A 27,077-nucleotide genomic window follows, 5' to 3' on the forward strand; every position below is an offset into this window, starting at 1 on the left:
GCGGTTCTCACAATCGTTAAGAGAACAAACACAGTGCGATTTAGCAATCTTAAGGAGAACAAACACAGCGTGTTGCTGGCAGGTCAAGCTAACTGTTTGTGTGTAGTGAGGTGTTACCGGTTGTAGGTGAGTGGCGGCTTTTACGTGACCCCTCTGAACTTTTCCTCTTGTCTGCTCTGGACATTAAACATCTTACACGTGATGTCAGAGGGGTCACGTAAAAGTCGCCACTCACCTACAACCGGTAACACCTCACTACACACAAACAGTTAGCTTGACCTGCCAGCAACACATTGTGTTTGTTCTCCTTAAGATTGCTAAATCGCACTGTGTTTGTTCTCCTTAAGATTGCTAAACCGCACTGTGTTTGTTCTCCTTAAGATTGCTAAATCGCACTGTGTTTGTTCTCCTTAAGATTGCTAAATCGCACTGTGTTTGTTCTCCTTAAGATTGCTAAACCGCACTGTGTTTGATCTCTTAACGATTGTGAGAACCGCAGTGATATTTTTGAATCTGTCAAGGCAACTATCATAGCCTAAACCAAGGCTATTTCTCACCTCAAAAGCTCAAGTACTTTAATTTATAAGTTTTATTATTTCCACCAGGCTATTTAGAAGCCATCTATTGTTCTAAGGGAGACGTCCCTTCTATTAGGTTTTATATGTTTTAGATGATACATTTGTATTTTATTAAATTGATTATCTGATTTCATTATAGTTGTTCCATTTTGTAACATTATGTACCTCTTTGTATTGGTTATATTCACTAAACCGGATATATTTTTCAGGCACCTTTATTATATACTATATTATTCATTGTATTTTTTATTATGCAACACTAATATTTGCACCATATTTTGCACTAATATTCACTCACATCCCTATAATTTAACCCGTGCTTTTAGCGCTTAACTATCTTTCACTAGTTTTAGGCTGTGTACTTGGAACCGAGCCAGGGCGAGAAATCTTTGTAGGCAGACGCTACGCGTGGTTGCCAAACACCTGTAGTGGTATATTTTTTAGCCTGATCTCTCATCCCATAATGTATCTCGGTAGCACAGTCTACTATGGTGAAGATTATCTCTCCCAGACGCTGTACGGTGTCAGTTGCACTATGGTTGCTGTCATTTGTAGTTCCATATTCCTCTAGCGTAGTCTGGGGCAGAGTGAAAGCCTCTCAGCTCCCAAATGAGGATATATTGGAGTTTGTCTAGCATATGTAGTAAAGGGCCCAGCAAGGTAGCAGTCTGTCTCTCCTTAGCTGAAGGCATCATGATTTCCAGAGCAGTATTCTTCTGTCAGCTATAGAGAGTAGTAGCGGTTTCCAGTCTATAACCTCAGTGAACCAGGGTGGGATGCTAGATAGCGATAGACACCATAACGCTCCAAATAGACATAAGCTGAGCATGTATAGGACTATTCACTTAGAGTAGCAGTGGAATGTATGCACAGTCCAAAATGGTGGATCGCCGTATTCAACTATCTAGCTAATACACCGGTCTTCTTGCATTATAGTCATCTATTTCTTTGTTTCTTGTCCCCAAAACACTCACTTTTCTGCTTAGGAATCAAACTAGCAGGGGCATGTAAAGAGAACTTTATAAGCTGTACATATTCTTGGTTAGTTTTTTCAAGTTTGAGCCAGCGTCTTGTTGCTTCAGCTGCTGGCTCCGCCCCCTCAAAAAACAGTGTTTAAACTATGAAGTTATAATATATAAACTGTGCTGGACAGACAAAATACTGAGCTGTGGCTCCTTGGTAACCAGGATTTGTCAAGCCATGCATAAATATATGGCCTAAATTCTAAAAATGTAAAAATAATGAAACTAAAATGTATAAACATATATTTTATATATGGCACACTTTGTACAAAGAAAGATAATGTGACCAAACAACCTTGTCCTATTTCCACTATAACATCATTAAGCAAATTATTAAAAAAAAAAATCCCACAGATTTCATAAGATTCTCAGTATGCAGTGTTAATAATCCTTTCATTAAAAGAACATGAAACCCAATTTTTTTCATAATGAGCATACAATTTTAAACAATTTTCCAACTGACTTATCAAATCTGCTTCTTTCACTTAGTATCCTTTGTTGAAAGTGACAAGAGGCATATATGTGTAGGCACCAATAAGCTAGCTTCCAATAAAACATTGCTGCTCCTTGGACTAACTAGGAATGATTTCAACAAAGGATACCAAAAGAACAAAGTAATATAGATAATAGTAAATTGGAAAGCTGTTTAAAATTGCATTTTCTATCTGAATCCTGAGAAAGTTTAATTTTGACTTTACTGTCCCTTTAAGAGATTTCTACCATAAAACTTTACTGAGTGAATTCACAATATGTTGTATTATACTTATACACAAACATATTACTATACTTGCCTCCATTTTCAGATTTTTCAGAAATTCCTGATATTTGCCACAATGCCTTCATTTGTTCAGGATTCCTATTTAAAAAAAAAGGGAAAATTATGTCATATTTTCATATTAATTAATTATTGTCTATATATTGTGTGTATGAAAAAGCCTTTTAAGTTATGTAAAACCAATTTTATACTTAAATTAATTTTCTTCATATTTAGTAATGATTGGTATACAGCCTCTGTGGCTGGCAACACATAACCCGTTCCCAGACAGATCAGGAAAAACACAGTAAAAAGGACAGGCTTTTATATGGTTCTATTATGAGTGTAAAATAATTTGTTTATTGGTAAGTTTATATTTTATTTCTTACTAAGCCTGCCTACCTGCATGCACATCTGTGCATTCATTCAGGTGCTGTTAACCAGCGCCTGAATGAATGACTGATCGTCAGGCAGATGAGTCAGTTTCAAATGCAAAAAAGACCGACAGAGCAGAGACCTGTCCCTTAATTGATCTTGCAGATAAGCCTTTATCAAGTCCTGTCTGCAGAAATTCTAGAATATGTGGCCTCCTTACGGAATGCCAAAAGTTCTTCTGTTAGAGCACCAGGAAAGAAACTTTCAACAGCTAGTGATAAATCTTCCTAGTTTAAACTAGGGTCTAAATCATCCGTTCAATCCCTAAGCAGTCAAACTTATCGATCGCAGATTTTGAAAGTAGAATGGGCCCTGTTCTAATATATCTGGATGGAGGAACACTGGACATCTTCACCAGATCTAAATACCATGTCCTGTGTGAGAATGGCAGAAATTCTCTCCTACAATAGACAGGCTATCACCTGCAGAAGGAGGACAATCGGAGGGAACAGAAACATTAAATGGTACCACAAAGGAGCCGTCAAATCATCCACCATTTCTGCTTATGGATCTCTCGACCTCAACCCATACAGAGGAAGTTTGAGGTTCAGATGTCCCGATTGAGAGACTATTTTCCCAGATGGAAGGTATGACGATGTAGATAATCCACCTCCCAAATCTCAACACCTGGAATATGGATTGTGAACACGACACACTGATTTGTCTATGCCCAATTCAGAAAATGCAAGACCTACTACATGGCTAGAGAGGTTCAAAACGCCTCCTTGGTAATTGATATAGGCTATGGTCATGATGTTTTCTGACTGGAAACTAATGACCAAATGAGTGGCCAGTTGAGGCCAAGCCTGGAGGACTTTAAAGATGGCCCTGAATTCTAAGATGTTGATAGGTAAAATGGCTTCCTGTGAGGACCAGATCCCTTGAGCTCTCTGATCTTTCCAAACTGCTCCCCAACCGGATAGACTTGCATCAGTTGTAATAATTTGCCAATCTGGTCTGAGGAAGGACATCTCTCTGTAAAGATGGTGTGGGTATGTCCACCAAGAAAGAGATTCCTTACCAAGTGGTCTAACTGAATAGACTGGGAGAGATTGGAATGGTCTCCATTCCACTGTCCCAGCATCCAAAGTTGAATGGATCTTAAACGGAACCTTGCAAATAGTACAGCAACTGTAGCTGCCACCATCAAGTCTATGAAACTGAATAGATTGAAGCATTTGACACACAACATGTAGTTTTGAGTTTCCGCTGATCTGTCAGAAAAAGTTCTATCTCCAATGAGTCAATTAGAACTCCCAGGAAACATACCCTTGTGCTGGGTATTAAGGCACTCTTGGTTACGTTGAATTTCCAACCATTGTTAATGTTACAAAGGAACCACAGTAGTCTCTCCGTATGAAAAGAATCTACGGGTAAATATGGAGCTTGAACCAAGATATTGTCCAAATACAGTGCCATGACACTCCTAGAATTATGATCACAGACCGAGCAGCTGCTAAAACCTAAGTGAAAATTTGAGGAGCAGTTGTCAAACCGAACGGTAGGGCCACAAACTGAAATGCTTTTTTATAAAGGCAAACCGAAGATACCTGTGATGATCCGAATGTATTTGGATATGTAGATATGCATCCTTCAAGTCTATAGTGGTCATGTACTGAGGCTGCTTCTAGGGTGGTAACTAGCCATAGAACAAGCTATTATGCTATTGTTCGTTCCAAGGTTGAGCGCTTCTCTCTTTTTATTTATGGTCATGTACTGACCCTGAACTACTAAAAGGAAAAATGGCTCAGATAGTCTCCATTTTGAAAGAATGTATTTTCAAAAACCTGTTTAGGATCTTCAGATCTAGGATGGGTCTGAAAGTTCCCTTCTTTTTTGGGACTATGAAGAAGTTTGAATAAAAACTCCATCCCCTGTTCCTCCACATGTACTGGAGTAATCACTCCCATAATTTCTAAATCCTTCATGCACTGTAAGAAGGCTGTCCTTTTCTCTGACACAGAATAAACCTCTCTCGAGGTGGGCAAAACTGGAATCCTATCTTGTATTATTTTAACACTGTCCAGAACCTAAGGATCCTGGATTAGTGTTTGCCCAAGCTTCCCGAAAAAGGCTAATCTGCCCCCTACTGGAGGATCTGGGGCCACACCTTCATGCAGATTTGTTGTTTGTGGCAGACTTCTTGGTCTGCTTGGACTTCTTCAAGTTGGAGTGCGGTCTCCAAGCAAATATAGAGGAGTCAGGCTTCTGGCTATTTGGGGATTGTGTACCTTGTTCAGAAGGAATGAAACCTGCTGACAGATCTTCCTTTGGGTCTTGACTTCTTAACTTGAGGTAAGAAAGCTTTTTTTCCACCTGTGACAATAGAAATGATAGTAACCAATTCTGAGCCAAACAGATTCTTGCCCTTAAAGGAAAGAGTAAGAAACTGACTTTGGCTAAAGTCTTGGTCAGCCAATATGGTGTCAAAAGGCCCTTCTGCATAAAACAGCTAGGGCTGTACTCTTTGCAGTCAAGCAAATGATCTGAATTACAGTGTAACAGATGAAAGAGTTTGCCCTCTTTAGGCATTAAATATGATCATGAATATCCTCTAGAGAAGATTCTTCAGAGACAAGATCATTTAGTCTGGAGAATTCTAGAGTGGACTTTCCCTTTTAGCTTATTCTAATTTCTACCATAATATCTCAAATTTCCATAATTATATTCTGGGACAATTATTTTCTTGAAATAGTGAACAAATGCATGTAATATTGAGCTTATACATTTTGGCAAAGGAAAGAATTTGTCTTTTTTTCAGGAACATAAAGCCATTTGTCAGCATTAGCAAATTCTTCCACATAATCCTTAATAGTAACCAAAGTAGGACATTCATCAGGGATAACAGAATTTATGTTTACCTGATAAATTTCTTTCTCCAACGGTGTGTCCGGTCCACGGCGTCATCCTTACTTGTGGGATATTCTCTTCCCCAACAGGAAATGGCAAAGAGCCCAGCAAAGCTGGTCACATGATCCCTCCTAGGCTCCGCCTACCCCAGTCATTCGACCGACGTTAAGGAGGAATATTTGCATAGGAGAAACCATATGGTACCGTGGTGACTGTAGTTAAAGAAAATAAATTATCAGACCTGATTAAAAAACCAGGGCGGGCCGTGGACCGGACACACCGTTGGAGAAAGAAATTTATCAGGTAAACATAAATTCTGTTTTCTCCAACATAGGTGTGTCCGGTCCACGGCGTCATCCTTACTTGTGGGAACCAATACCAAAGCTTTAGGACACGGATGAAGGGAGGGAGCAAATCAGGTCACCTAAATGGAAGGCACCACGGCTTGCAAAACCTTTCTCCCAAAAATAGCCTCAGAAGAAGCAAAAGTATCAAACTTGTAAAATTTGGTAAAAGTGTGCAGTGAAGACCAAGTCGCTGCCCTACATATCTGATCAACAGAAGCCTCGTTCTTGAAGGCCCATGTGGAAGCCACAGCCCTAGTGGAATGAGCTGTGATTCTTTCGGGAGGCTGCCGTCCGGCAGTCTCGTAAGCCAATCTGATGATGCTTTTAATCCAAAAAGAGAGAGAGGTAGAAGTTGCTTTTTGACCTCTCCTTTTACCTGAATAAACAACAAACAAGGAAGATGTTTGTCTAAAATCCTTTGTAGCATCTAAATAGAATTTTAGAGCGCGAACAACATCCAAATTGTGCAACAAACGTTCCTTCTTTGAAACTGGTTTCGGACACAGAGAAGGTACGATAATCTCCTGGTTAATGTTTTTGTTAGAAACAACTTTTGGAAGAAAACCAGGTTTAGTACGTAAAACCACCTTATCTGCATGGAACACCAGATAAGGAGGAGAACACTGCAGAGCAGATAATTCTGAGACTCTTCTAGCAGAAGAAATTGCAACTAAAAACAAAACTTTCCAAGATAATAACTTAATATCAACGGAATGTAAGGGTTCAAACGGAACCCCCTGAAGAACTGAAAGAACTAAATTGAGACTCCAAGGAGGAGTCAAAGGTTTGTAAACAGGCTTGATTCTAACCAGAGCCTGAACAAAGGCTTGAACATCTGGCACAGCTGCCAGCTTTTTGTGAAGTAATACCGACAAGGCAGAAATCTGTCCCTTCAGGGAACTTGCAGATAATCCTTTTTCCAATCCTTCTTGAAGGAAGGATAGAATCCTAGGAATCTTAACCTTGTCCCAAGGGAATCCTTTAGATTCACACCAACAGATATATTTTTTCCAAATTTTGTGGTAAATCTTTCTAGTTACAGGCTTTCTGGCCTGAACAAGAGTATCGATAACAGAATCTGAGAATCCTCGCTTCGATAAAATCAAGCGTTCAATCTCCAAGCAGTCAGCTGGAGTGAAACCAGATTCGGATGTTCGAACGGACCCTGAACAAGAAGGTCTCGTCTCAAAGGTAGCTTCCAAGGTGGAGCCGATGACATATTCACCAGATCTGCATACCAAGTCCTGCGTGGCCACGCAGGAGCTATCAAGATCACCGACGCCCTCTCCTGATTGATCCTGGCTACCAGCCTGGGGATGAGAGGAAATGGCGGGAACACATAAGCTAGTTTGAAGGTCCAAGGTGCTACTAGTGCATCCACTAGAGCCGCCTTGGGATCCCTGGATCTGGCCCCGTAGCAAGGAACTTTGAAGTTCTGACGAGAGGCCATCAGATCCATGTCTGGAATGCCCCACAGCTGAGTGACTTGGGCAAAGATTTCCGGATGGAGTTCCCACTCCCCCGGATGCAATGTCTGACGACTCAGAAAATCCGCTTCCCAATTTTCCACTCCTGGGATGTGGATAGCAGACAGGTGGCAGGAGTGAGACTCCGCCCATAGAATGATTTTGGTCACTTCTTCCATCGCTAGGGAACTCCTTGTTCCCCCCTGATGGTTGATGTACGCAACAGTTGTCATGTTGTCTGATTGAAACCGTATGAACTTGGTCCTCGCTAGCTGAGGCCAGGCCTTGAGAGCATTGAATATCGCTCTCAGTTCCAGAATATTTATCGGTAGAAGAGATTCTTCCCGAGACCAAAGACCCTGAGCTTTCAGGGATCCCCAGACCGCGCCCCAGCCCATCAGACTGGCGTCGGTCGTGACAATGACCCACTCTGGTCTGCGGAATGTCATCCCTTGTGACAGGTTGTCCAGGGACAGCCACCAACGGAGTGAGTCTCTGGTCCTCTGATTTACTTGTATCTTCGGAGACAAGTCTGTATAGTCCCCATTCCACTGACTGAGCATGCACAGTTGTAATGGTCTTAGATGAATGCGCGCAAAAGGAACTATGTCCATTGCCGCTACCATCAACCCGATCACTTCCATGCACTGAGCTATGGAAGGAAGAGGAACGGAATGAAGTATCCGACAAGAGTCTAGAAGTTTTGTTTTTCTGACCTCTGTCAGAAAAATCCTCATTTCTAAGGAGTCTATAATTGTTCCCAAGAAGGGAACCCTTGTTGACGGGGATAGAGAACTCTTTTCCACGTTCACTTTCCATCCGTGAGATCTGAGAAAGGCCAGGACGATGTCCGTGTGAGCCTTTGCTTGAGGAAGGGACGACGCTTGAATCAGAATGTCGTCCAAGTAAGGTACTACCGCAACGCCCCTTGGTCGTAGCACAGCTAGAAGGGACCCTAGTACCTTTGTGAAAATCCTTGGAGCAGTGGCTAATCCGAAAGGAAGCGCCACGAACTGGTAATGTTTGTCCAGGAATGCGAACCTTAGGAACCGATGATGTTCCTTGTGGATAGGAATATGTAGATACGCATCCTTTAAATCCACCGTGGTCATGAATTGACCTTCCTGGATGGAAGGAAGAATAGTTCGAATGGTTTCCATCTTGAACGATGGAACCTTGAGAAACTTGTTTAAGATCTTGAGATCTAAGATTGGTCTGAACGTTCCCTCTTTTTTGGGAACTATGAACAGATTGGAGTAAAACCCCATCCCTTGTTCTCTTAATGGAACTGGATGAATCACTCCCATTTTTAACAGGTCTTCTACACAATGTAAGAACGCCTGTCTTTTTATGTGGTCTGAAGACAACTGAGACCTGTGGAACCTCCCCCTTGGGGGAAGTCCCTTGAATTCCAGAAGATAACCTTGGGAGACTATTTCTAGCGCCCAAGGATCCAGAACATCTCTTGCCCAAGCCTGAGCGAAGAGAGAGAGTCTGCCCCCCACCAGATCCGGTCCCGGATCGGGGGCCAACATTTCATGCTGTCTTGGTAGCAGTGGCAGGTTTCTTGGCCTGCTTTCCCTTGTTCCAGCCTTGCATTGGTCTCCAAGCTGGCTTGGCTTGAGAAGTATTACCCTCTTGCTTAGAGGACGTAGCACTTTGGGCTGGTCCGTTTTTACGAAAGGGACGAAAATTAGGTCTATTTTTTGCCTTGAAAGGCCGATCCTGAGGAAGGGCGTGGCCCTTACCCCCAGTGATATCAGAGATAATCTCTTTCAAGTCAGGGCCAAACAGCGTTTTCCCCTTGAAAGGAATGTTTAGTAGCTTGTTCTTGGAAGACGCATCAGCCGACCAAGATTTCAACCAAAGCGCTCTGCGCGCCACAATAGCAAACCCAGAATTCTTAGCCGCTAACCTAGCCAATTGCAAAGTGGCGTCTAGGGTGAAAGAATTAGCCAATTTGAGAGCATTGATTCTGTCCATAATCTCCTCATAAGGAGGAGAATCACTATCGAGCGTCTTTATCAGCTCATCGAACCAGAAACATGCGGCTGTAGCGACAGGGACAATGCATGAAATTGGTTGTAGAAGGTAACCCTGCTGAACAAACATCTTTTTAAGCAAACCTTCTAATTTTTTATCCATAGGATCTTTGAAAGCACAACTATCCTCTATGGGTATAGTGGTGCGTTTGTTTAAAGTGGAAACCGCTCCCTCGACCTTGGGGACTGTCTGCCATAAGTCCTTTCTGGGGTCGACCATAGGAAACAATTTTTTAAATATGGGGGGAGGGACGAAAGGAATACCGGGCCTTTCCCATTCTTTATTAACAATGTCCGCCACCCGCTTGGGTATAGGAAAAGCTTCTGGGAGCCCCGGCACCTCTAGGAACTTGTCCATTTTACATAGTTTCTCTGGGATGACCAACTTTTCACAATCATCCAGAGTGGATAATACCTCCTTAAGCAGAATGCGGAGATGTTCCAACTTAAATTTAAATGCAATCACATCAGGTTCAGCCTGTTGAGAAATGTTCCCTGAATCAGTAATTTCTCCCTCAGACAAAACCTCCCTGGCCCCATCAGACTGGGTTAGGGGCCCTTCAGAGATATTAATATCAGCGTCGTCATGCTCTTCAGTATCTAAAACAGAGCAGCCACGCTTACGCTGACAAGGGTTCATTTTGGCTAAAATGTTTTTGACAGAATTATCCATTACAGCCGTTAATTGTTGCATAGTAAGGAGTATTGGCGCGCTAGATGTACTAGGGGCCTCCTGAGTGGGCAAGACTCGTGTAGACGAAGGAGGGAATGATGCAGTACCATGCTTACTCCCCTCACTTGAGGAATCATCTTGGGCATCATTGTCATTATCACATAAATCACATTTATTTAAATGAATAGGAATTCTGGCTTCCCCACATTCAGAACACAGTCTATCTGGTAGTTCAGACATGTTAAACAGGCATAAACTTGATAACAAATTACAAAAACGTTTTAAAATAAAACCGTTACTGTCACTTTAAATTTTAAACTGAACACACTTTATTACTGCAATTGCGAAAAAACATGAAGGAATTGTTCAAAATTCACCAAATTTTCACCACAGTGTCTTAAAGCCTTAAAAGTATTGCACACCAAATTTGGAAGCTTTAACCCTTAAAATAACGGAACCGGAGCCGTTTTAAACTTTAACCCCTTTACAGTCCCTGGTATCTGCTTTGCTGAGACCCAACCAAGCCCAAAGGGGAATACGATACCAAATGACGCCTTCAGAAAGTCTTTTCTAAGTATCAGAGCTCCTCTCACATGCGACTGCATGCCATGCCTCTCAAAAACAAGTGCGCCACACCGGCGCGAAAATGAGGCTCTGCTTAAGCTTTGGGAAAGCCCCTAAGGAATAAGGTGTCTAATACAGTGCCTGCCGATATTATTATATCAAAATACCCAGATAAAATGATTCCTCAAGGCTAAATATGTGTTAATAATGAATCGATTTAGCCCAGAAACAGTCTACAGTCTTAATAAGCCCTTGTGAAGCCCTTATTTATGATCGTAATAAACATGGCTTACCGGATCCCATAGGGAAAATGACAGCTTCCAGCATTACATCGTCTTGTTAGAATGTGTCATACCTCAAGCAGCAAGAGACTGCACACTGTTCCCCCAACTGAAGTTAATTGCTCTCAACAGTCCTGTGTGGAACAGCCATGGATTTTAGTTACGGTTGCTAAAATCATTTTCCTCATACAAACAGAAATCTTCATCTCTTTTCTGTTTCTGAGTAAATAGTACATACCAGCACTATTTCAAAATAACAAACTCTTGATTGAATAATAAAAACTACAGTTAAACACTAAAAAACTCTAAGCCATCTCCGTGGAGATGTTGCCTGTACAACGGCAAAGAGAATGACTGGGGTAGGCGGAGCCTAGGAGGGATCATGTGACCAGCTTTGCTGGGCTCTTTGCCATTTCCTGTTGGGGAAGAGAATATCCCACAAGTAAGGATGACGCCGTGGACCGGACACACCTATGTTGGAGAAATTAAGCTTATTCCAAAACTAAGCTAATAAAATAGATGCTGGACTTTTCAAGTCTAAACACAAATTATTTTATATCTAATGAAGTCTGAAAAAACAGATAGTTCAAATTAGGGTTGCCACCTAAGACATGTTATCCTGGACACTTATGAGTTATACATGCTGCAGGGTGTGCAGGTAGGAACATGAATTTCAACCCTGGACAGCAAACAAATAGTGACAATGAACAGCACTATTTATGTGCGCCTTTCTGCACACCCTGCAGCATGTGTTTCTCATACGTGCTCAGGAAAACATGGCTGAGGTGGCAACCCTAATTTAAATGCATCTGGAATATTTAGTGTCCATATGATTACAATCAGACTTGTTATCCTGAGAATGGACTAAGTAGAAAGTTTAACACAGTATAATCTGTAACAGCATTTAGGGAAAGTTATACAAAATGTCCACAGTAATTTGTCCCGTACAAAAAAAGTGCAGTTAATCGTTATTCCATCCAGGATTATTGCAAAGGGCACAAACCTTTTGAGGAAAAGTAATTACCCTGTGCCCAGAACAAATAATGCATAGAAATTATTCTATCCAGAAATGGAAATGTTACACACACTGCTCAGAGCGTTCCCACGAGTAGCAGCACTTATGGTACATGGGGTACTACTGCTTATGCAGTAGGCATGTGCATTATTTCAGGCTTTGTTAATTGTTAGTGAAACAAAGCCTGAAAATGGTTGTAGGTCTGCAGTATTCTGCCATTTGCTGTGCCGGAAAGCCTGAAATAATGCACACACCTACTAATCAGCCTTCCCTGGGGTACATCAGCTGAAAGAAAAGACTAAATGTCCTTCTGGATTTAATGGCTGGCACCATGTTAACATGCTTGTGATTTATATGATCCCCAAATAATGTGATCTCGGATCAATCCAATATAGCAATACCAAAGTGTCATAAGCCCCAAGAAAGCACTGGTAAGTGTTTGCCACCCCAGCCTGTAACAAAAGGAAATAATCCCCAAGCCCCACTGAGCTTATCCTGCCCAGACAGGTCCAACATAAAAAAGAAGCAGAACTTCTATCTGAGAATCCCTCACATTAAGAAAGGGAGAGGAGAATTACCTTAGTCTCTCTCTCATCTTTTGAGATATATATATATATCAAAACACTATTATATCCACTAATAAACACAAACCACACAATAAATGTTACTAAACTAAAGGAATATTGAATGATAAAAGCAAAACTTAGCCTGAGAATATTATACAAAAAAAAAAAAAAGATATTAGTTGTTTAAATATTGAAAAAAAATAAGTTTCTTTTTCTACTGAGGCCAATTAGGGAATGATAAAAATGGGTCACTAGTATGTCCAATCAATGACTGTGTAGAATATAGAGAGTTCTAAGTCTGGAATCTCCACTTCCACTTTTAACAAGAATTGGAAAGCCCACAAGATTCAGAACTAAATTAAAGGAGACAAAATAAGAAAACATAATGCAAATGTTTTTTATCTACATTTAAACATTTTATATTTCAATCTCAAAGTGCTGTCCAAACAGAAGGCACCACCGCTTGATGAACCTTTCTCCCTAAAGAGTAATAAAATAAATAAGATGGGGTTTAAGAAAACATAATTTATGCTTACCTGATAAATGTATTTCTCTTGTAGTGTAGTCAGTCCACGGGTCATCCATTACTTATGGGATTATATCTCTTCCCCAACAGGAAGTTGCAAGAGGATCACCCAAGCAGATCTGCTATATAGCTCCTCCCCTCACATGACATATCCAGTCATTCGACCGAAACAAGACGAGAAAGGAGAAACCATAGGGTGCAGTGGTGACTGGAGTTAAATTAAAAATGTTTGAACTGCCTTAAAAGACAGGGCGGGCCGTGGACTGCCTACACTACAAGAGAAATAAATTTATCAGGTAAGCATAAATTATGTTTTCTCTTGTTAAGTGTAGTCAGTCCACGGGTCATCCATTACTTATGGGATACTAATACCAAAGCTAAAGTACACGGATGAAGGGAGGGACAAGGCAGGAACTTTAAACGGAGGGAACCACTGCCTGAAGTACCTTTCTCCCAAAAATAGCCTCAGAAGAAGCAAAAGTGTCAAATTTGTAAAACTTTGAAAAAGTGTGAAGTGAAGACCAAGTCGCAGCCTTGCAAATCTGTTCAACAGAAGCCTCATTTTTAAAGGCCCAGGTGGAAGCCACAGCTCTAGTAGAATGAGCTGTAATTCTTTCAGGAGGCTGCTGTCCAGCAGTCTCAAAGGCTAAACGTATTATGCTACGAAGCCAAAAAGAGAGAGAGGTGGCCGAAGCCTTTTGACCTCTCCTCTGTCCAGAGTAAACGACAAACAGGGAAGAAGTTTGACGAAAATCTTTAGTTGCCTGCAAATAGAACTTCAGGGCACGGACTACGTCCAGATTATGCAAAAGTCGTTCCTTCTTTGAAGAAGGGTTAGGACACAATGATGGAACAACAATCTCTTGATTGATATTCCTGTTAGAAACTACCTTAGGTAAGAACCCAGGTTTAGTACGCAGAACTACCTTGTCTGAATGAAAAATCAGATAAGGAGAATCACAGTGTAGGGCAGATAACTCAGAGACTCTTCGAGCCGAGGAAATAGCCAACAAAAACAGAACTTTCCAAGATAACAGCTTAATATCAATGGAATGAAGGGGTTCAAATGGAACGCCTTGCAGGACATTAAGAACTAAGTTTAAGCTCCACGGCGGAGCAACAGTCTTAAACACAGGCTTAATCCTAGCCAAAGCCTGACAAAAAGCCTGAACGTCTGGAATTTCTGCCAGACGCTTGTGTAGAAGAATAGACAGAGCAGAAAGCTGTACTTTTAACGAACTAGCGGATAAGCCCTTTTCTAAACCCTCTTGTAGAAAAGACAATATCCTAGGAATCCTAACCTTACTCCATGAGTAACTCTTGGATTCGCACCAATACAAATATTTACGCCATATCTTATGGTAAATTCTTCTGGTAACAGGTTTCCTAGCCTGTATTAGGGTATCAATAACCGACTCCGAGAAGCCACGCTTTGATAGAATCAAGCGTTCAATCTCCATGCAGTCAGCCTCAGAGAAATTAGATTTGGATGGTTGAAAGGACCCTGAATTAGAAGGTCCTGCCTCAGAGGCAGAGACCATGGTGGACAGGACGACATGTCCACTAGGTCTGCATACCAGGTCCTGCGTGGCCACGCAGGCGCTATCAGAATCACTGATGCTCTCTCCTGTTTGATCTTGGCAATCAGTCGAGGCAGCAGCGGAAACGGTGGAAATACATAAGCCATCTGGAAAACCCAAGGGGCTGCTAGAGCATCTATCAGCGCCGCTCCCGGGTCCCTGGACCTGGATCCGTAATGAGGAAGCTTGGCGTTCTGGCGAGACGCCATGAGATCCAGATCTGGTTCGCCCCAACGATAAATCAGTTGAGCGAAGACCTCCGGATGAAGTTCCCACTCCCCCGGATGAAAAGTCTGGCGACTTAGAAAATCCGCCTCCCAGTTCTCCACGCCTGGGATGTAGATTGCTGACAGGTGGCAAGAGTGAGACTCTGCCCAGCGAATTATCTTTGAGACTTCCAACATCGCTAGGGAACTCCTGGTTCCCCCTTGATGATTGATGTAAGCCACAGTCGTGATGTTGTCCGACTGAAATCTGATGAACCTCAGAGTTGCTAACTGAGGCCAAGCTAGAAGAGCATTGAATATCGCTCTTAATTCCAGAATATTTATTGGGAGGAGTTTCTCCTCCTGAGTCCATGATCCCTGAGCCTTCAGGGAATTCCAGACTGCGCCCCAACCTAGAAGGCTGGCGTCTGTTGTTACAATCGTCCAATCTGGCCTGCGAAAGGTCATCCCCTTGGACAGATGGGGCCGAGAAAGCCACCATAGAAGAGAATCTCTGGTCTCTTGATCCACATTTAGTAGAGGGGACAAATCTGAATAATCCCCATTCCACTGACTTAGCATGCACAATTGCAGCGGTCTGAGATGCAGTCGCGCAAATGGTACTATGTCCATTGCCGCTACCATTAAGCCGATTACTTCCATGCACTGAGCTACTGACGGGTGTGGAATGGAATGAAGGGCACGGCAAGCATTTAGAAGTTTTGATAACCTGGCCTCCATCAGGTAAATTTTCATCTCTACAGAAATAACAATGAACCAAATTAGTTATAGCAACCAAATTTTCACAGTAAATGTATTAAGTTAGCAAAGGATTGCACCCACCAGCAAATGGATGATTAACCCCTTAATACCCAAAAACGGATAATTTAATAATTAAAGTTTTTATCACAGTCAAACACACTGTCACAGGTCTGCTGTGACTGATTACCTCCCTCAAAATGAATTTTGAAGACCCCTGAGCTCTCTAGAGACGTCCTGGATCATGGAGGATGAAGTAGGAAGATTGTGACTGAATCTTTACTGCTCAAAAAAGCGCTAAAATAGGCCCCTCCCACTCATATTACACAGTGGGGAAGCTCAGTTAACTGTTTCTATGCAGAAACAAAAGTTAGCCATGTGGTAAAAATCATGCCCCAATAAGTTTTATCACCAAGTACCTCACAAAAAACGATTAACATGCCAGTAAACGTTTTGAACATACATTTTAAAAGTTATGAAGTGTTATTAATAAGCCTGCTACCAGTCGCTTTTACTGCAGTTAAGGCTCACACATTACTTCAGTATTAACAGTATTTTCTGAGTCAAATTCCATTCCCTAGAAAAATACTTCAGTGTACACACACTCCTCAGCCTAATACCAGTCGCTACCACTGCATTTAAGGCTGTACTTGCATAACATTGGTATCAGCAGTAATTTCTCAGTCAATTCCATTGCTTAGAAAAATAATTTACTGCACATACCTCGTTTGCAGGGGGGCCCTGCATGCTATTCCCCTCTTCTGAAGTTACCTCACTCCTCAGAATGTGCGAGAACAGCCAGTGGATCTTAGTTACGTCTGCTAAGATCATAGAAAACGCAGGCAGATTCTTCTTCTAATGCTGCCTGAGAACAAACAGCACACTCCGGTGCCATTTAAAATAAACTTTTAATTGAAGAAATAAACTAAGTTTAAAAACACCACAGCCCTCTCACAACAACCTATCTTTAGTTAGCTTGCAAGAGAATGACTGGATATGACATGTGAGGGGAGGAGCTATATAGCAGATCTGCTTGGGTGATCCTCTTGTAACTTCCTGTTGGGGAAGAGATATAATCCCATAAGTAATGGATGACCCGTGGACTGACTACACTTAACAAGAGAAATATACCTTCTCTTATCAAGTTTGATCACATATAAAAGAAGAAAACCCTTGTTATAAATTACCCCTTCCTGCGTCCTGCGCTTGTTATGTATGCCTTTTAAGGTTATATTTGCTTTATTAAGATAAAATTATTTTATGTGCAAAAAAACAGAGGGGAATAGTGCCTGTCCCTGGGCTATATATATATATATATATATATATACATACATACATACATACATACATACACACACACACACACAGAGAATAATGAACAGTGAAGCCTCAGGATTTTGCAAAACGTGCCAAATTTATTGATGTTTCGGGGATTACAATCCCCTTCTTCAGAACAAACAAAATATATGAAACACACCCTTATATAGGGTAAAAAACAGTGATGACCTCCTCCCCTCTGTATGAACGACCCACCCTGCTGCAAAAACAAAATTTATGCTTACCTGATAAATTTCTTTCTTTCCAGGCATGGAGCGTCCACGATTTCATTCAAATTACTAGTGGGATATTCAATTCCTGGCCAGCAGGAGGAGGCAAAGAGCACCCCAGCAGAGCTGTTAAGTGTCACTTCCCTTACCCATAATCCCCAGTCATTCGGCAGAAGGAAAATGGAAAAAGAAGATAACACAAGGGTATAAAGGTGCCTGAGGTTTGTACCAAAAATATGCCGTTTTAAATGTAATAACGGCGGGTCGTGGACTCTCCATGCCCGGAAATAAATAAATTTATCAGGTAAGCATACATTTTTTTTTCTTTCCTAGGGCATAGAAAGGCCACAATTTCATTCCAATTACTAGTGGGAACCAATACCCAAGCTAGAGGACGCAGAATGAAAGGGAGGGAGAACAAGACTGGCAGACCTAAACAGAAGGCACCACCGCTTGAAGAACTTTTCTCCCAAAAGAAGCCTCAGCAGAGGCAAAAAGTATCAAATTTGTTGAATTTGGAAAAAGTATGCAATGAGGACCAAGTGGCTGCCTTGCAGATGCTTCATTTTTGAAAGCCCAGGAAGAACAGACAGCCCTAGAGGAATGATCCGTAATTCTCTCAGGAGGATGATGTCCAGCTGTCTCATATGCTAATCGTATAACACCTCTCAACCAGAGAGAATGATTAGTAGAAATGGTCTTCTGACCTATACACTTGCCAGCGAAAACAACGAACAGGGCAGTTGACTGCCGAAAATCCTTAGTCGCTTGTAGACAAAATTTTAGAGCATGCAGAACATCCAGGTTGTGTAACAGAAGTTCCTTCTGAAAACAAAGATTCAGACAAAAAGAAGGAACAACAATTTCTTGATTGATTTTGCAATCCGATACCACTCTAGGGAAAAAAAAACCCAACAAACTAATTTAGTACCAAGGACAGCCTTATCAGCAAGATTCACACTGCAGAACCGAAGTTCGGAAACTCTGCAAGAATAAGAAATAGCAAGAAGAAACAAAACTTTCCAAGATAACAATGTAATATCAACTGAATGCATAGGCTCAAACAGAGGGGCAACAGATTTGAACACAGGCCTGATTCTGATCAAGCCCTGAACAAACGATAGAACATCTGACGTTTGAGTAAAAGTAGACAGTACAGAAATCTGACCCTTCCGAAAAACTGACTGACAAACCTTTCTCCAGACCATCCTGAAGAAAATCTACAATGAGAAATTCCGCACCCGACACCAAGAGAAACCCTTTGATTCCCACCAATAAAGGTAAATCGAACGAAAAATAGAATTACGAGCCTGAAGCCTCTTATCAATGACCTACTCAGAAAATCACGCCTAACCAAAAACTAGGAGTTCAGTCTCCAAGCAGTCAGTTTCAGAGAGACTAAATTTGCATTGAGGAAGGGACCCTGAAGAAGGTCCCTCTTCAGAGGAAAACTCCAAAGGAAAAGAGAAGACTTCACACCACATCTGCAAACCAGATCCTGCGAGGTCAGGCAGGAGCAAGAATCACCGACACCCATTCCTGTTTGACACAAGCTAATACGCGAGGAAGGAGGCAAATGGAGGAAACGGGTACGCTAGATTGAAGTCTCAAGGGATCGCCAGAGCGTGTTGAACAGAACTATTTGAGGATCTCTCGATCTTGACCCATACCTTGGAAGCTTGGTGTTTAGACGAGACGTCATCAGATCCATCTCCAGAACCCCCCCCCACCAGAGGGTTATCATAGAGAATACTTCCAGATGGAGAGCCCACTCCCCGGACGAAAAGTCTGTCTCATCGTCCCAGTAGACCACCCCTGGGATGTGGAAAGCAGAAATGAGACAATCGCGAGACTCCGCCCACTGAAGAATATGAGTCACCTCCTTCATGGCTAAGGGACTTCACAATCCACTATGGTGGTTAACATTTACCACCGAGGAAAAGATTTCCGACGGAAAACTGATAAAAGGAACCAAACCTAGTTGAGGCCAAGGAGACAGAACAGAGAAGGTTGCCCTCAAATCTAAAATTGATATTGGGATTCAAGACTCTCCTGAGTCAAATACCCTGAGCCTTTAAGGAAACCCAAACTGCTCCCCAGTCCGATAGGTTGGCACCTGAGGGCACAAACTGCAGGGAAGGTCTCAGGAAGCATGATCCCTGAATAAGAAGGTTCTGAGAAATCCACCAAGATAGAAAGTCTCTCTTAGGGAGACTAGAACTATCCTCAGAGAGATCTGCGCGGCCTCCGTTACATTGTCTGCACATGCATAACTATAGAGGTCTCAGATAGAAACTATTAAAGAAGGACAGTAGCAAGAATTATGTATTTTCTGACATCCATTATGCTAACTGAAAAGAAGGCGCTTGAACCAAAATGACATCCAGGAAGGGCGCCACCGCTATTCCCTTAGATCTGACCACCGTCCTTAAAACCTTTGTAAAGATTTGAGGAACCATAGCAAGGCCAAAAGGAAGAGCTACAAACTGGAAGGTTTGACAAGGAAGGCAGACTGCAGGAAAAGGAGATGTTCCCTGTGAATGGGAACCTGAAAATACTCTTTCTTCAAGTCTAAGGTAGTTATGGACTGACCCTCCTGAACCAAAAGAAGAATGGAATGAATAGTCTCCATTTTGAAAGATGGAACCTAGAGAAATTTGTTGAGACACTTGAGGTCCAATATGGGTCGGAACATTCCCTATTTCTTGGAAACCACAAAAAGTTTTGAATAGAATCCCAGACCCCGTTCCATCACAGGAACTGGAACCATCACTCTCAGAGAAAATAGGTCCTTTACGCAGTTTAAGCAGGACTCTCTCTTCACCTGGTTTGCAGATAACCTTAACAGTATAAATATTCCCCTGAGGGGGCAAGACTTGAATCCAATACTGTATCCCTGGGAAAATACTTCCACAGCCCAAGGAACTAGGACATCTGGAATCCAAGCTTGAGGAAAGAAGGAAAATCTGCCCCCTAGATGATCTATGATTGGATCAGGGGTGGCCCGTTCATGCTGACTTAAATTCAGAGTAAGTATTTTAGGATTACTTCCCTATATTCCAAAGTTGACCCGATCTCCATGATGCCCTGGATTGCTCCGGCTTGGAAATGCAAAATTCAAGACCCTTGTCCCTTGAAGTTACTAAAGGAACGAAAAAAACAAAATTATGCTTACCTGATAATTTCCTTTCCATCTGTATGAGGAGAGTCCACAGCTTCATTACTTGTAGGAAATACTGAACCTGGCCACCAGGAGGAGGCAAAGACACCCCAGCCAAAGGCTTAAATATCTCCCCCACTCCCCCCATCCCCCAGTCATTCTGTCGAGGGAACAAGAAGAAGAAATATCAGGGTATAAATGGTGCTAGAAGAACAAAATATTTTGGTCTGCCCAATGGAGAAAACGGGAGGGCTATGGACTCTCCCTTTACAGATGGAAAGGAAATTATCTGGTAAGCATAATTTATGTTTTCCATCTTAATATGAGGAGAGTCCACGGATTAATTCCTTACTTGTGGGAAACATATACCCAAGCTCTAGAGGACACTGAATGAAATGGGAGGGTAAAAAGGAGAGACGGACCCTATTATGACGGCACCACAGCCTGCAAAACCTTTCTCCCAAAAAATGCTTTAGCCGAAGCAAAAACGTCAAATTTGTAAAATTTTGAAAAGGTATGTAAGGAGGACCAGGTAGCAAATCTGCTCCATAGATGCCTCATTCTTGAAGGCCCAAGAGGAAGCCACTGCTCTAGTAGAATGAGCCTTATTTCTCTGAGGAGGCTTATGTCCAGCTGTTTCATATGCTAAGTGAATAATGCTCCTCAAACAAAAAGAAGTGGACGAGGCTTTCTGCCCTTTACACTTCCCAGAATAGACAACAAACAAAGAAGACGTCTGTCTAAACTTCTTAGTGGCTTGAAGATAGAACTTCAAGGACCGAACCACATCCAAATTATGAAGTAACCGCTCCTTCGAAGAAAAAGGGCTAGGACACAAGGAAGGAACGACAATTTCCTGATTGATGTTTGCGATCAGAAACAACCTTAGGAAGAAAACCTAACCCAGTACGAAGAACAGTCTTATCTGCATGGAATACTAGGTAAGGGGGCTCTCACATTGCAAGGCCGCCATCTCAGATACTCTGCGTGCCGAGGCAATAGCCAGTAAAAAGAGAACCTTCCAAGATAGTAATTTAATGTCAAGGCCGTGCATAGGCTCAAACGGAGCCCTCTGCAAAACCTTAATAACAAGATTTAAACTCCAAGGAGGAGCGCTAGGTCAAAACACAGGTCTGATTCTAGTCAGAGCCTGAACAAAGGACTGTACGTCTGGAAGCTCAGGGAACCTCTTGTGCAGTAAAACAGATAGGGCCGAAATCTGTCCCTTAAGAGAGCTAGGCCCTTCTCCAGACCATCCTGGAGAAAAGAGAGAATCCTGGAAACTCTGACCTTATGCCAGGGAAATCCACGCTCTTCACACCAGAATAAGTAGGTCCTCCACACCTTATGATAGAGGCGGCGAGTGACCGGCTTACGAGCTTGAATGAGAATATCGATAACTCTCTGAGAAATCTCTCTTGGCTAGGACTAAGCATTAAATCTCTACGCAGTCAGCCTCAGAGAATCTAGATTTTGATGAACAAAAAGACCTTGTACCAGCTGATCCTAGCGACAAGGTAACCTCCATGGAGGAGATGAGGACATCCCCACCAGATCCGCGAAACACATCCTCCGAGGCCACAATAGAGCAATTAGAATCACTGTTGCTCGCTCCTGCTTGATGCGGGCCACCACACGAGGTAGAAGTGGTAATGGCGGGAAAATGTAGATCAGACTGAACCTCCAAGGCACTGCTAATGCATCTATTAGCTCAGCCTGAGGATCCCTGGACCGCAACTTATATCTGGTATCTGCTGCAAATCTCTGCAAACACCTCGGGATAAAGAGACCATTCCCCCGGATGAAAGGATTGTCTGCTGAGGAAGTCTGCTTCCCAGTTGTCCACACCTGGAATGTGGATCGCTGACAGTGAGCAGTTGTGGGCCTCCACCCATTCCAGAATCTGAGATACTTCCCTCATTGCTAGGGAGCTTCTCGTTGGCCCCTGATGGTTGATGTAAGCCACCAAAGTTAAGTTGTCAGATTGGAATCTGACAAACTGGGGCGAACCCAGAAGGGGCCAAGACTTCAGAGCATTGAAGATCACTCAAAGTTCCAAGATGTTTGGGAGGAGAGATTCCTCTTGATTCCACAGGACCTGAGCTTTCCTGGCACCCCAAACAACTCCCCATCCTGTGAGACTCACATCCATAGTCACAATCTCTCAGGATGGTCTCAAGAAGGCCGTCCCTTGGGACAGGTGATCTGGACAAAGCCACCAGGAGAGCGATTCTCTCGGCCGGCTGTCCAGAGAAATCGGTTGAGACAGATATGAATTATTACTGTTCCACTGTCTCAGAATGCACAGCTATAGAGGTCTTAGATAGAATCTGGCAAAGTAGAAGATGTCCATGCAGGACACCATGAGTCCAATTTCTCCATACACCGAGCCACAGATGGCCTGAAGGAGGTCTGGAGGGAAAGACAATTGGAAGTTAGCTTTTAACGTCTCTGGTCTATAAGAAATATCCTTATGGATATGGAGTCTATTATCGTACCCAGGAATTCCACCCTGGTACTGGGAATAAGAGAACTCTTTTCTAAGTTTATCTTCCATCCATGAGATCGAAGAAGAGAAAGAAGTGCTTCTGAATGGTCCTCTGCCAGACGACAGGACGGTGCTTGGACCTAAATATCATCTAAGTATGGCGCCACTGCAATCCCTCTGGTTCTGGCCACTGCAAGCAAAGCCCCCAGAACCTTCATAAAAACTCTTGGAGCAGTAGCCAGACCAAACGGAAGTGCAATGAACTGGAAGTTCTGGTCCAGGAACGCTAATCTTAGGAACTTGAAGTGTTCCTTGTGTATAGGGACGTGAAGGTAGGCAGGAATTTGTTTAAACACTTAAGGTCCAGAATTGGACAAAAAACCGAATTTATGATTACCTGATAAATTACTTTCTCCAACGGTGTGTCCGGTCCACGGCGTCATCCTTACTTGTGGGATATTCTCTTCCCCAACAGGAAATGGCAAAGAGTCCCAGCAAAGCTGGTCACATGATCCCTCCTAGGCTCCGCCCACCCCAGTCATTCGACCGACGGACAGGAGGAAATATATATAGGAGAAACCATATGATACCGTGGTGACTGTAGTTAGAGAAAATAATTCATCAGACCTGATTAAAAAACCAGGGCGGGCCGTGGACCGGACACACCGTTGGAGAAAGTAATTTATCAGGTAAGCATAAATTCTGTTTTCTCCAACATTGGTGTGTCCGGTCCACGGCGTCATCCTTACTTGTGGGAACCAATACCAAAGCTTTAGGACACGGATGAAGGGAGGGAGCAAATCAGGTCACCTAAATGGAAGGCACCACGGCTTGCAAAACCTTTCTCCCAAAAATAACCTCCGAAGAAGCAAAAGTATCAAATTTGTAAAATTTGGCAAAAGTGTGCAGTGAAGACCAAGTCGCTGCCTTACATATCTGGTCAACAGAAGCCTCGTTCTTGAAGGCCCATGTGGAAGCCACAGCCCTAGTGGAGTGAGCTGTGATTCTTTCAGGAGGCTGCCGTCCGGCAGTCTCATAAGCCAATCGGATAATGCTTTTAAGCCAAAAGGAAAGAGAGGTAGAAGTCGCTTTTTGACCTCTCCTTTTACCAGAATAAACAACAAACAAGGAAGATGTTTGTCTGAAATCTTTAGTAGCCTCTAAATAGAATTTTAGAGCACGGACTACGTCCAAATTGTGTAACAAACGTTCCTTCTTTGAAACTGGATTCGGACACAAAGAAGGTACAACTATCTCCTGGTTAATATTTTTGTTGGAAACAACTTTCGGAAGAAAACCAGGCTTAGTACGCAAAACCACCTTATCTACATGGAACACCAGATAGGGCGGAGAACACTGCAGAGCAGATAACTCTGAAACTCTTCTAGCAGAAGAAATTGCAACCAAAAACAAAACTTTCCAAGATAATAACTTAATATCTACGGAATGTAAGGGTTCAAACGGAACCCCTTGAAGAACTGAAAGAACTAGATTTAGACTCCAGGGAGGAGTCAAAGGTCTGTAAACAGGCTTGATCCTAACCAGAGCCTGAACAAATGCTTGAACATCTGGCACAGCTGCCAGTCTTTTGTGAAGTAAAACAGATAAAGCAGAGATCTGTCCCTTCAGAGAACTTGCAGATAATCCTTTCTCCAAACCTTCTTGTAGAAAGGATAGAATCTTAGGAATTTTTATCTTGTTCCATGGGAATCCTTTAGATTCACACCAACAGATATATTTTTTCCATATTTTATGGTAAATTTTTCTAGTTACAGGCTTTCTAGCCTGAATCAGAGTATCTATTACAGAATCTGAAAACCCATGCTTTGATAAAATCAAGCGTTCAATCTCCAAGCCGTCAGTTGGAGGGAAACCAGATTCGGATGTTCGAATGGACCCTGAACAAGAAGGTCCTGTCTCAAAGGTAGCTTCCATGGTGGAGCCGATGACATATTCACCAGGTCTGCATACCAAGTCCTGCGTGGCCACGCAGGAGCTATCAAGATCACTGAGGCCCTCTCCTGATTGATCTTGGCTACCAGCCTGGGGATGAGAGGAAACGGTGGGAATACATAAGCTAGGTTGAAGGTCCAAGGTGCTACTAGTGCATCTACTAGGGTCGCCTTGGGATCCCTGGATCTGCACCCGTAGCAAGGAACCTTGAAGTTCTGACGAGACGCCATCAGATCCATGTCTGGAATGCCCCATAATTGAGTTATTTGGGCAAAGATTTCCGGATGGAGTTCCCACTCCCCCGGATGGAATGTCTGACGACTCAGAAAATCCGCTTCCCAATTTTCCACTCCTGGGATGTGGATCGCAGACAAGTGGCAGGAGTGATCCTCCGCCCATTGAATTATCTTGGTCACTTCTTTCATCGCCAGGGAAGTCCTTGTTCCCCCCTGATGATTGATATATGCAACGGTCGTCATGTTGTCTGACTGAAACCTTATGAATTTGGCCTTTGCTAGTTGAGGCCAAGCTCTGAGAGCATTGAATATCGCTCTCAGTTCCAGAATGTTTATCGGGAGAAGAGACTCTTCCCGAGACCATAGACCCTGAGCTTTCAGGGATTCCCAGACCGCGCCCCAGCCCACTAGGCTGGCGTCGGTCGTGACAATGACCCACTCTGGTCTGCGGAAGCTCATTCCCTGTGACAGATTGTCCAGGGTCAGCCACCAACGGAGTGAATCTCTGGTCTTTTGATCTACTTGAATCGTCGGAGACAAGTCTGTATAATCCCCATTCCACTGTTTGAGCATGCACAGTTGTAATGGTCTTAGATGAATTCGTGCAAAAGGAACTATGTCCATTGTTGCAACCATCAATCCTATTACTTCCATGAACTGCGCTATGGAAGGACGAGGAACAGAATGAAGTACTTGACAAGAGCTTAGAAGTTTTGATTTTCTGACCTCTGTCAGAAAAATCCTCATTTCTAAGGAATCTATTATTGTTCCCAAGAAGGGAACTCTTGTTGACGGGGACAGAGAACTTTTTTCTTTGTTCACCTTCCATCCGTGAGATCTGAGAAAGGCTAGGACGATGTCCGTATGAGCCTTTGCTTTTGACAGGGACGACGCTTGAATCAGGATGTCGTCCAAGTAAGGTACTACTGCAATGCCCCTTGGTCTTAGAACCGCTAGAAGGGACCCTAGTACCTTTGTGAAAATCCTTGGAGCAGTGGCTAATCCAAATGGAAGTGCCATAAACTGGTAATGCTTGTCCAGAAAAGCGAACCTTAGGAACTGATGATGTTCCTTGTGGATAGGAATATGTAGGTACGCATCCTTTAAATCCACGGTAGTCATAAATTGATTTTCCTGGATAGTAGGTAGGATCGTTCGAATAGTTTCCATTTTGAACAATGGTACCCTGAGAAATTTGTTTAGGATCTTTAGATCCAAAATTGGTCTGAATGTTCCCTCTTTTTTGGGAACTATGAACAGATTGGAATAAAATCCCATTCCTTGTTCTCTTATTGGAACTGGATGTATCACTCCCATCTTTAACAGGTCTTCTACACAATGTAAGAATGCCTGTCTCTTTATTTGGTTTGAAGATAATTGAGACCTGTGGAACCTTCCCCTTGGGGGTAGTTCCTTGAATTCCAGGAGATAACCTTGAGAAACTATTTCTAGCGCCCAAGGATCCTGAACATCTCTTGCCCAAGCCTGAGCAAAGAGAGAAAGTCTGCCCCCCACTAGATCCGGTCCCGGATCGGGGGCTATCCCTTCATGCTGTTTTGGTAGCAGTGGTAGGCTTCATGGCCTGCTTACCCTTGTTCCAGCCTTGCATTGGTTTCCAGGCTGGTTTGGGTTGTGAAGTATTACCCTCTTGCTTAGAGGATACAGTATTAGAGACTGGTCCGTTTCTGCGAAAGGGACGAAAATTAGGCTTATTATTAGCCTTAAAAGACCTATCCTGTGGGAGGGCGTGGCCCTTTCCCCCAGTGATGTCTGAAATAATCTCTTTCAAATCAGGTCCAAATAATGTTTTACCTTTGAAAGGAATGTTAAGCAATTTTGTCTTGGAAGACACATCCGCTGACCAAGACTTTAGCCAAAGCACTCTGCGCGCCACGACAGCAAACCCTGAATTTTTCGCCGCTAATCTAGCTAATTGCAAAGCGGCATCTAAAACAAAAGAGTTAGCCAATTTAAGTGCTTGAACTCTGTCCATAACCTCCTCATACGAAGATTCTTTACTGAGCGATTT

At 42.8% G+C, this 27,077-nt stretch overlaps 1 protein-coding gene across 2 annotated transcripts in view; it reads right to left on the bottom strand.

Moving 5' to 3' along the window:
• FCHO2 (FCH and mu domain containing endocytic adaptor 2) overlaps positions 1-27,077 on the bottom strand; it is a 505,609-nt gene that overhangs the window by 65,508 nt on the left and 413,024 nt on the right. For both annotated transcript variants that reach the window (XM_053701433.1, XM_053701434.1), the window contains exon 24: positions 2,392-2,456. In XM_053701433.1, the coding sequence (XP_053557408.1) occupies positions 2,392-2,456 (65 nt within the window). The remainder of the gene's footprint in view (positions 1-2,391; positions 2,457-27,077) is intronic.

This window comes from Bombina bombina, chromosome 2 (genome assembly GCF_027579735.1).
Source record: "Bombina bombina isolate aBomBom1 chromosome 2, aBomBom1.pri, whole genome shotgun sequence".
Lineage (NCBI taxonomy): Eukaryota > Metazoa > Chordata > Amphibia > Anura > Bombinatoridae > Bombina > Bombina bombina.